The 12208-nt window shown below is 33.6% G+C and overlaps 1 protein-coding gene across 1 annotated transcript in view; it reads left to right on the top strand.

Annotated features, from left to right (window-relative positions):
* The window catches only part of LOC100921509 (aldehyde oxidase 3-like), an 83896-nt gene that overhangs the window by 65634 nt on the left and 6054 nt on the right, over positions 1-12208 (top strand). The window contains exons 32-34 of the mRNA XM_031960221.1: positions 908-973; positions 7514-7702; positions 10115-10282. Of these exons, the coding sequence (XP_031816081.1) occupies positions 908-973; positions 7514-7702; positions 10115-10282 (423 nt within the window). The remainder of the gene's footprint in view (positions 1-907; positions 974-7513; positions 7703-10114; positions 10283-12208) is intronic.

Raw genomic sequence — 12208 nt, 5'->3', positions numbered from 1 at the left:
GCCCAATCTCTCCCTGCTTCTCTTCCTGTCTCTCTCTGCCTCCACCCACCAAAATCGTCATTTCCTATACAACACATCAGGACTTGCACGGAGAGTGGGCAGGGACCATTCTTTATCCAATCATGTATATTAATAGAGTATAGCCCAATTACTATTTAGCCTCACATACTTGGGACCTCAGTGCATCAACTCAAACCTCAGCCCATTACAACATTAATCTTTTTTTCTCATGTATACATATGTATGTTAAAACATTTTTAATTTTTTAAAAAAGTTTTTAGTAGCAAATTCTATTTCTCCTTCCTTCCCTCCTTCCCTTCTTCCCTCCCTGAGATTGTAGGCAATCAGATATGGGAATGACATTTTTGTTGATTATGAAAGAAACTTCTTTGCTCTTTCATTTCTTTTAAAAAATGTGAACAATATTAAACTGACAAATCAATTAAGAATTTTTTTTACAAGTATAATTTTTTTGACTCTTTCTTGTCCAGCCCTACCTTAATTCCCCCTCCCCAACCTCCCCATTGGCAGGGAAAGAAAATATTTGTATTACTTATTTAATTCAGTCTCCCCGAAAGTCCTACCAATAGTTTACTATGGTGTAGAGGAGATAGTAAGTTCTTTAAGTCTATGCCAGTGGAGCCCAAGCATCTTTGGCACATCCTACCAAGTGAGAAAGACTTTAAAGCCAGGCCTCATGATAGATTGCATGCTTATTGACCAAGGACAAGTCCAAGATATATTTGGAAATGTTCAATTCTGAGGTGATAGCTTAGGAAAAATATTTCCTAAGCTAGAGAGGGGCCATGGCCTGCATATTTTTAGCGTTCCTATACTGATAAAATTATAGATATTTGCTTTATTAAATATGGTTTACTGCCTAATATGTTAATTTGTTTTTATACAGAACATCAGAACTGATATCGTCATGGATGCCTCTTTTAGCATTAATCCAGCTATAGATATAGGACAGGTATGTACACTTATTATATAGTGTCACTTAATTTTTCATTAGTTTTGTGCATATTAATCAAATAGTGGCTGTGGAATTAAGGTATATGCATTCTACTTAATTGATTTTTCTTCTGTCTTCCTTTCCAAACACTACTAATATGTAACCCTTCAGCCTAAATGAGACAGAATATTTGATTTTCTTTTTCTCCCTTCAACCCCCAACAAATTATATCATATCTAATAGTCTGGAAGAAGACTTTTAAAATAGCTTTGTCTTAATGCTACGGTAAAAAACCTAGTGGTGATTTTTTTTTTAAAATATCAGTAGCATATAAGATGGATAAGAACAAAGACAATTTTAAATTTTTTTATTTCTTTGTCCAATATATGGCTGGTTTTAAATGATCTTGTTTTCTCAAAACTTAAGAATAAAGTTTTAGAAACACTGATCCCTCTCCTCATTCTTCTCCTATTTGATCACTCTTGTCTCCTTTGCTGATGTTCTCTAGGGATTTTTCTTGGACCCTCTTCTGTTCTCCCTTTATATACTCTCTTGCTTGGTGATCTCAGTTTAAATAGGTTAAATCTTCACTTCTGTGCAGATGAGTCCCAGATCTAAATATCCAACTCTATTATCTCTTCTGAGCTTTAGTCCCAACTGCCTTTTGAGTGCATTCTTTGTGCACTCTCCCTATTCTTTGTGATACAGCCCTTCTACTTTGTGTTCCTCTCACACTGATTGTTCTCTATGTTTAGAGTACTGTGCCTCTTCATCTTTATCTCCTAGGTTTCCCCAATTTCTTCATACACAGCTCAACTTCCATAGGAAGTCATTCTTGGTTCTGCTGCTGGTTTCTTCTTTTCATTTATATCATGTGTGTCTGTATATTTACATTCATTTTTTTATAACTATGATATATATATACATATACATACAAAAATTATTTATTTTTATATGTATTATATTTTTACAGTTATTTATCCTACTTTAGTATGTGGACTTTTTAGTTTAAAGACTGTATTTTGGCTTTTCTTTGTTTCTCCAATTCTTACTGGGAACATAATTGTTTAATGATGTTTATTGACTAACTAATTTAATCAGTTTTGAAGTACTTTGTCATGTATCATGTGCTATAGATTGATTGATTTGATTCTGGAGCTTTTCAGTTGTTTTTAGATGTGCCAGAATCAAAATGAAAAAATGAACAAAAAATTTTGACTGGAAAACCAAAAGAAATAATTACAACTCTATTTTATGATAAAATGTTGATCAGGGACCCCAAACTGAACACTTTGCAACCTTAGCTGTTCCTAAAGTTCTCCAGAAGTCAATGTTGTTGAGAATACTAATATGTTCTTAAAGAAGCAACTTCCCTCCCCCATTTATGTCTTCTCCAGTTACTCTTGTTGAACTCTAACTCCTTAAGTTGTGGGCATATGCTTCTCAAAAAACTGAACCTGAAATTTATTATATTGCCAACAGGGAGTTGTCCCTGGGTTACTCAATGAGTCCAAATTAACATATTCTCAAATTGTGATCCTAAGATAAATGGTTTGCTTAAAACATTTATATGAAGTTCTTAGATCCAGCTCCCACATATTTACAATTAGAAATTTTCCATAATAAGACATATAACTCTATTAACACAGAAGATCTTAGGATTTAAAGATGAAAAGGATCTTAGAAATCATCTAGTCCAGTCTTCTCAGTTTATTAAGAAAGAAACTAAGACTTAGAAAAGTTGTGTCTTTGGAGAAGTCAGTTAGTTAATAAATGGTAAAGTCTTGAAGAAAACTCAGATCTTCTGACTCCAAATCCAGTATTCTTTTCAACTTTTGTTTTGCTTTTCTTTTCTCTCTTGAAGAGGAAAAAAAAAACAACAAAAACATAACAACAGGGAGGAATAAACCAAAGATAAACCTTTGAATAAGAGAATACTTAATTTCCTTTAATGAGATTGAGTCACTAGACATACATAAACTACTTCTAAGCAGAAGTAGTTCTACTTGATTAAAGAAGGAACTGATTTGTAAAATTATAGAACCACTGTCATTAATATATGAAAGACTGCGGAAAATAGGAGAGAAAGGCAGAGTGCAGTTTTAGAGATGGACAATTGTCATTATGATTGTCAGGAAATGGAAGAGAATTCAGTCTGCAAAATAAAGACTAAAGAGTTTAAACTAAGTCTAAAAATGTCTAAAATGCATTATTAAAGGGATAGAAAAGGAAGCAGAGATTGAAAAGTATCAGGCATAGATTTATTAGGAACTGGTTTTGTCAGACTAATTCCATCTCATTATTTTTTAGACAGGATAATAAATCTTTTTCCTGCCCAGTGAAAGAACTTGAAAACTTATAAAAGAATTCAGTCTTAAAAGCAATAAATTTTATTTTGTCTCTTTTAACATTTACTACAAAAAGCATTGTTGGCTAAATTGAAATCTTCAAAGGTGGGGAAATGGTGGATATAATAGGAATATGAAGGAGAGAGTCTCTACTGCAGCAAATGACAAACCTTCAAAATCAGAGCAGTATCTGACTAATACTAGGACAAAATCCAACACTTCCAGACCTTAGTAAAGAAGAATAATGAAGGGATGAAACTAGGGATATTGCCAGAGACTCAGGAAGCATATCTTTGTATTATGGAAAAAGGAGGGAATCCATGATAGTACTATTCAAGGGAATATTGCACATGTAGTTTACTTTATTGCTAATGAAACATTAGACAAAGTCTCTTATGTTAGTCTATATGTTTGGGATTATATGTTAGGTAGATTCAGAACCCACTGGAGAGACATTTTCAGAGTGCTTATTAATGGTTCATTTTCATCTTCAGAAGAGACCTCTGGTAGAATGCCAAAGGGATTTGTGCTTGGTCTTCGCTACATGAACTTTTTTTTTTTATCAATAATTCTGATAAAAGAATGGTTGTCGTGTTTATTGAATTTTCATCTGATATAAAATTGGATGGCTTAGCTAACATATTAGATGATAAAAAGAATCCACCAAAATCTCAAAAGGTTAGAATGTTGAGCTGAATTTAATAAGAAAACATGTATTCTAAAAAATCAAATAGGGGTGATGATAGAAAAAAGGCAGGGACTTTCATGAGCTCTCCTAAATTCCCCTCTTTAAATAATGTCTCAAAATGAATTCAGGAGTGGTTGACCCCTCAAAAGGCTGGGGTGAAACAATTTTTCTAGCCCAAGATAACTCAGAAAGTTGGCAGGAAAGGCTGAGTAAAGGTGAGAATGGAGTACATTCCAGCACAGACTATGCCCAAGCAAACAAGCAGTGGTTGACTCAATCCATGCAGCAATAGCAGCAGCTTCCGGAACTCTCAGCCCACAGAGAGTAAGGGGGTCAGATAACTGGTCAGAAGGATCCATCAGGAAAAATGGATATTCAATGAAATAAAGGACTTTCAAGCATTCCTGATGAGGAGAAGTACCAGAGCTGAATAGAAAATGTGGTTTTCAAATACAAGATTCAAGAGAAATATTAAAAGAGAAACAGGAAAGAGAAATTAGAATGGATTTAATAAGATTAAATTGTTTACATTCATACCTAGGAAGTATTAAAAGAGAAACGGGAAAGAGAAATTAGAATGGATTTAATAAGGTTAAATTGTTTACATTCATACCTAGGAAGATGATACTTGTAACTCCTAAGAACTTTCTCATCATTATATGCAGTAAACATAAACAGATGACATGGGTGTGAGTTAAATATGATGAATGATATGCAAAAAATATTGAGGGATAAGAAAGAGAAATGTACTGGGAGAAGAAAGGGAGATATGTCACATAAAAGAGGTGTGAGAGAGCTTTTACAATGATAGGGAATATAGAATTGGCTCAAAGAGAAAATAATACACCCACTTAGTTGGCTATCTATCTTACCTATAGGAAAATAGGAGGGGAAAAAAGATGAGAAGCATGGGAAGGCCCAAGGAAACACAGGGAAGATTTGGGGAGGGAATATTCAGAAGCAAAACACTTTGAGGACCTACAGGAAGAAAGAAAAGAGAGAATGAAATAAATAAGGGGAACAAGGTAGAGGGTAATAGATAATTAATAATCATAACTATGAAAAAATGTTTATAGCACATTTTTCTAATGTGGAACCAATTTCTCAAATACATAGGGAATTAAGTTGAATTTATAAAAATAGTATCTACACCTCAGTTAATAAATGGTTAGGAGATAACTAGACACTTTTCAGAAGAGGTATCAAAGTTATCTATAGTTATATGCAAAAATGCTCTAAGTCATTATTGATTAGAGAAAAGGGAATTGAGGCAACCCTGAGGCACTACCTCACACCTATCATATTGATTAATATGATAGAAAATGAAAATGATAAAAATTAAAAAGCATGTGGAAAAATTGGAACACTAATGTATTGGTGGAGTTGTGAACTTAGCAGCTATCCTGGAGAGCAATTTGGAACTATGCCCAAAAGGTTATCAAATCAAACTGTGCATAACCTTTGATTTAGGATTATCACTACTAGATCTATATTCCCAAAGAAATGTTTTAAAAAGGAAAAGGATATATTGATACAAAAATAATTTAGCAGCTCTTATTATAGCACAGAATTAGAAATGTGTCATAAATGATTATGATAGAATACTATTGAGCTACACAAAATGATGAGCAAGATGATTTCAGAAAAATGTGTGAAGTTATATGTACTAATGCAAAATGAAGAGAACATAACCAGGACAACATTGTGCATAGAGCAATATTATACAATGATCAACTGAATGCCTCAAGTATTCTCAACAATACAATGATCTAAGACAATTCTAAAGTAATCATGATGAAAAATGCTGATAAGAGTCTGAATGCAGATTGAAGTATTTGTCACTTTATTTTTTGTATTTTTTCTGTTTTGATTTATCTTCTTTCACAACATGACTAATATAGAAATTTATTTGCATGATCCTACATATGTAACCTATATAAAATTGCTTAGTAGCCTGGGGGGGGGTTAGAAGGGAAGAAGGGGAGGGATTTGGAATTTAAAATTTGAAAAAATGAATATTAAAATTTGTCTTTATATATTGTTGAGAAAAATAAAATATCATTTGAAAAAATAAAAAAACCCAAACAAATCCAAACCCCAAATTATCCGAATAAAAACAAGAATTCCTGTGGTAAGACACCTGTATAAATTCTAATTACATTCTAATAGGGGATGATATTTGAAACACAAATATGTATTTCAAGGAAAATTGAGAAGGATAAGGCAAATATACAGAGAAAATGTGGCACTTGAACTTAGCCTTGAAGTAGTCATAAAAAGGATCATGTCTTTCCCTGAGTATTCCGGCTAGACTAGCAGACATATATCCTCAACTCAAAAAAAAAAAAAAAAAAACCCCGAAAAAACCAACAACCCTAAGTTTCATCATTATAATAGATTTCTCTTTTTACTGGATCCTTCCTTTATATCACACAAGGCATTCATAGTTCCTTAATTAAATATAACCTACATATATTTGATCTTAAATTGTACTTTAAAATTACCTAAACTGGATTTTAGTAGCAAAGAACAGAAAAATTGAGCAGATTAAGTTTTAATACTGGCTTCATCCTCTCTTACTCACAGTTGATGGTTGAAGACAGTAGCCATCTCTGCCTAACCCATGATACAATAATAGTTAATCCAACATTTTGTTATATCCCTCTTCCAAAAAAGAAGATGGTGCAAAGAGAAAAAAAGAGATTAACTGAAAAGGAGCAATAATGTACAAAAAAAGATTGCTAATATTGGGGCAACATGCTTTATTTTGTGATAATTCAGAATATTCTGAATACCTTTAATTTTTTTCCTGAAATAGCAAAATTTTAACTAGGAATGTGAAATTCACAGGAATTTTACTGTATTTAGCATTCAGTAGTATTATAGGAGTAGCTGTGGTATAGAGTTAGTGGAAATGGATTTGGTGTTAGAAGTCTGGGATGAAATCAAGGCTCTTTTACTTACTTTTACATCTCAGGCAAGTTATTTAATAGCTAACACATAATTTACTTTAAGGTTTTTCCAAGCACATCATATATGTTATTTCATTTGTACTTTACAAATAACTCTGTGAAGAAGGTACATTCCTACTTTGCAGCTGACAAAACTGAGGTACAGAAGAATTAGCTGATTTGTTCATAGTGATATAGCTAATAAATATCAGATATTAGATTTAAACTCATTTTCTTGATGGCTCTATAATCACATCCTTTCCTTGATTATTCTGAATTTCCTAGTTCTTCAAATTCCAATGGACCTTGTAAGCTCAAAGATTTCATGGATAGGTCCATTGATGGAGTTCATCTTTAATACCTGTAAACCTGATTCTCTAAATTCAAATAGACATATTACCGAATTAGTCATAGGATAATTAACATTTTTCATCATAACAACTTAAAAAATTGCTAAACAATTCAGGCATCCTTTGTCAGCGGAGGGAGAACTCATGTGGCAAAAATTATGGATTCCTGAAGTATATAACTATTAAAATATTTTGTGAGACCTATATTTTATTTGTTTCAGATTGAAGGTGCATTTACCCAAGGGGTTGGACTTTATACTTTGGAAGAACTGAAATACTCTCCTGAGGGAGTCTTGTATACCAGAAGTCCAGATGAATATAAAATTCCTTCAATCACTGACATCCCAGAGGAGCTTAATGTTTCTTTATTAACTTCAACAAAAAACCCAATTGCAATTTACTCATCTAAAGTAAGTACTAACACCTTTAATTTATTTGAATCTAAAAATGTCTATTTACTACATGAATCTAAACAAGAGAACTGTTACTTGCCACAAATACAGAAATAGGGACTAATCCTGTGATTTCCTTGCTATCAGTATTCTGAGGTGAGGAAATTGTTTTGAGTAGTTGCAATTTATAGTCTAAACTTGCTTAGAATCCTGAGAGGTTCAGTGGCTTGCCCAGGGTGACACAGCCACTGTATGTTAGGAATAGGATTTAAAGCTAAGTCTTCCTAGATTCCAGAGTTGCTTTTTTGTTCACAATGTCATGCTGCCTCTCATCTATATGAAAAATTAAAAATCTCTAGAAAAAGATCTCCAGAATGTTTGGTATATTATTTTGGGGGGATTTCTGGGAGGGCATGGACATAAAATGAGAAGGTCTGAGTGAGTTGTGATCTATGTTTTCAGATCACAGATCCTTTAAGCAATTAAATATGAGGAGTGAAAATGGCATTAGGTATATGTAGGAGTATATAAATATATCAGTATATGTAGGAGTAGTTCATAACTTAATGTCCTGGTGATAGATCTGAAATTTCTCTGCCAGCTAATCAATTAATTATTCAGGCTCTCCCATGTAACTTATTTGATAATTGATAACTTGTTTAATGGATATAATTCAAAAAACATGCTTCTGAGAAAGATATAATTTTGTACCCTTTAAGAAATTTGGACAGGTATACAATAATGAAAAGTATGGTTGATTCTTGTCAGCAAGATGGTGCAGCAGACAGAGTGCCCACCTTACAGTCAGAAAGACCTGGATTCAATCCAGACTTAGCCATTTACTATCTCTGTGTAACTCTGTGCATGTCACTTAACCCTATTTCCCTCAGTTTTTTCCTCTATAAAATAAGCTGGAGAAGAAAATGGCAAACTAGTTTTGTATCTTTGCCAAGAAAATCCTAGAATCACAAAGAGTCAGATAGTCTGAATTACTGAACAACCTGTCACCTGTCTGGAGCCCATACTGTTTCAGCACCTGCATTGCACAACTTTGATTTCTTTCCCCAGGGGTATCCAGAGTCCTTTATCTGGAGCATGAGCCAAAAGCTGTCTGGCATGTTCATTCCCCAGTACATCTGGCATTCAGTCTTCTGGCTTGGTCTTATCTTCCTCCATTAAGTCCAGGAGGAGGTGTTTCATAAAAGGAATCGAGGTGTTTCATCCTGTTGGTGCTATTTCTGTTGCTGGCTGCCATTTCTATTACAACTTGGCCAGCTCCTAGGCTGGCTTGGAGCAGAGGCTTGGCAAAGATAGGATAGACTGGGCTAGGCTAAAACTCCCTCATAAGCCCTATTATTAACCTCATTTTCATATATTGTTGCCCTGTGTTCCCATTTTGATGGAATGTAACATTTTTTACTTACCTGTCCTTTACTTACCTGTCCTTACTTACCTGTCCTTTACTTACCTGTCCTTGATAACTCAAAGCATACTAGTTCCTCAATAAATATTTATAAATTTGTTCAGGTTTTGGGGAAGAATTGTCTTTTCTAAGGGGTATGATCCTAATTTTTTACAACTAGAATAAAATCTGATTCTTGTGGTGAGGGAAAAGTACATTGGATTTGCAGTCAGATGGTCTAGGCACATTATTTTTGAAGTAGAAATCAAGGCAGGATAATCTCCATGTAGGTCAAGGGCAGAGAGAGCCAATGCATACAATATTTATATAAATACAAATATTTATATAAATATAATATTTATACAGCATGTTTTTGTAGCAGCAAAAGGCTAGTAGGAATGTTGGTTGCCCATTGATTGGGGAATTGCTTAATGAATTTTCTTTTGTGACAGTAGTGGAATATTATTAAATAAGAAATGAGGAATATGAAGATTTTGGAGACACTTGGGAAGAATTATATCAATTGATAAAAAAATGAACTAAGAAGAACTAAAAGAACAATTTATATGATCACACTATTATAAGAGAGAACAACTGCAAAAAAAATCAGAATTTTGATCAATGAAATGACTAATCTTAACTTAGAAGGCTGACAGTAAAATATGTCACCCACTTTTCAGGAGAGAGGTAGTAGACTGTGGGTCCAGAATGAAACATACATACATTTATTTATTTTCAAACATGGCCAATATGTTGGTTTATTTTAAATGTATGTCTTTGTGATGGGGAGGGTTATTTTAGCAGATAGGGTAGAAATCTATTGGAAAGTGATAATGATGTTACAAAAGAGCATCAATAAAGTAGTTTTTAAAATAATTTTAAGTCTATGTGTACTGTCTAGATCATCCTCAAAAGGTTGTTAAAGAAGTGGCTACCTGTGATTATATATTGCTTTTGATATTGATTAACTAGCATCTGTTTTAGATGTAAATGTGAGAAATTCTCTGGACTTCTTTATTTTTTCTCAGGGTTTAGGTGAATCGGGAATGTTCCTTGGATCATCTGTGTTCTTCGCTATACTTGATGCTGTGACTGCAGCACGAAAGGAGAGAGGCCTGACTGAAACTTTTTCAATGAGCAGCCCTGCAACTCCTGAACTGATTCGAATGATCTGTGTGGATAAATTTACTGACCTGGTATGGAGCTCTTTTTTTTTTTCTTTTTTACTCTCTATGGATTCTCTCCAGCTTCTTTCTTTTGTTATCAAAGCTCTCTCTGGGGACTTGTCAGCTTGAGAAGGAAGGTAGTAGTAGTTAGTGTCACATGGCCAGATCCCTTTATTAGTGGTTGTGAGGGAAAAAAGAGAAGCAAAACATTAAACAAAAATAAACAAACAAAAAGCGTCAAACAGTGACGTGTTCTGGAAACAAAAATTTGTATTTCAAAAAGATAAAAGATTTTTTTTAAACCCTTTCTGTCCATCAAAAGAGACACAATGGAATAGTAGCAAGAGAAATGGTGTTAGAGCAAAGAGATCTACATTCGAACCTTGTTTTTGATATTTATTAGCCTTGTAACCTTGGAAAGTCACTTAACCTCTGAAGCTAATGAGTTAGTTCTTGAATTGGAATACTAATACTTGCCCTACCTGTTTCAGATGATAGTGATTAGGAATGTCAACCTTAAAATTCCATGTATATGTGAGCCAAAGTCCAAAACAGAAAGTCATTTCCAAACCTATCCATAATGATCTCTCCTTCTCTGATGTTATAGCCCACATAGTTGGGCAATCAAGCATTTATTAGGCACTTACCCTTGCCACTTGTAGGCAAGGTGAGAGAACACAAAGATACAAATATTTTCCCTACCTATAATAAATACCTATAATAAAGTTATATTTTATCACAATTGTCAACATTTACATGAAGAAATGCATATAAAATATATAAAGAATAAAGTGGAAGGGTCATAAAGTGGAATCAAGAAAGACTTTGTGTAGAAAAAGTGATTACTGAACTGAGATTTGTAGGAAGCATTTTGGCTAGATCCTATGGTGTTGGGCAGAAAGTCATGTATAATAAAATTAGAAAGATAGCTTGGGGAGAGTTTCTGAAGGGCTATAAAAAAGGAATTTGAAATATCTTATATTTGATGTTGGAAGCAATTGAGGATCAATGGTATTTATTGAAAAGAATAATGGCATGGTCAAATTTGTACTTTAGGAGAATCACCTTAACAGTTCCATAGAATAAGAATTGAAAAGGGGTGAGATTTGATACAAAGAAACTAATTAGGAGGCTGTTGAAATATTTAAGCTAGAGATGATGATAATCTGAATTAAGGTGGTGGCCTTATAAGTACAGAGAAGGTAACAGATGGAAAGATATGGTCTAACTTGAAATGAAAAAACTTGGCAACAGATAAGCTATATGGGATGAGGAAGAATGAGGAGTTGAGGATATTATTAAGGTGGGGATCCTATTCAAAGGACAATGGGTCCCTCAACATAGCTAGAGAAGTTTAGAAGAGAGATGGTTTCAATGGAAGGCTGATAAACAGATTTGGAATTGCATTTGGAATGTCTGCAGAAAATCCAGTTTAAAATGGCCAAAAGACGGTTGGAACTCAAGAGAAACCAGGACCAGGTATATAGATTTGGTAGACAGCTACTTACAGAAGATAATTAAAATTATGGAAACTAAAAATGAAATCACCAAGTGAAAATGTCCATAGAGAAGGGATAATATCTAGGGCAGAACATTATGGCACACTCACAATCAAGAGGAGTGATATGAATACTAAATCAATAAAGAAACAAAAAAGAAGCTGTCAGATGGTACAAATACTAAGAAATGAAAACCCAGAAAAGAGAGAGAGACTCCAGGAGGAAAAAACAATCAACAATGTGAGATCGTGCAGAAAGATAGAGAAGGATGAAGACTGAGAAAATCCCAGAAGATTTGAAAATTAAGAGATCTTTGGTAACTGGTGAGAATATTTTTCAATTGAGCAATAATGTCATAAGTCAGATTGTAAGGTGGTTCCCCTAGTTGATTGTAAATTCAACTAAAAATTACTGGTTGAAAGATTTTCTATTTGTAAACCAGTCATACCCTGACTTG

The sequence above is a fragment of the Sarcophilus harrisii genome, chromosome 3 (assembly GCF_902635505.1).
Source record: "Sarcophilus harrisii chromosome 3, mSarHar1.11, whole genome shotgun sequence".
Classification (NCBI taxonomy): Eukaryota; Metazoa; Chordata; class Mammalia; order Dasyuromorphia; family Dasyuridae; genus Sarcophilus; species Sarcophilus harrisii.
The sequence above is the reverse complement of the archived record's forward strand: the minus strand, read 5'-3'. Positions and strand labels throughout refer to the sequence as shown.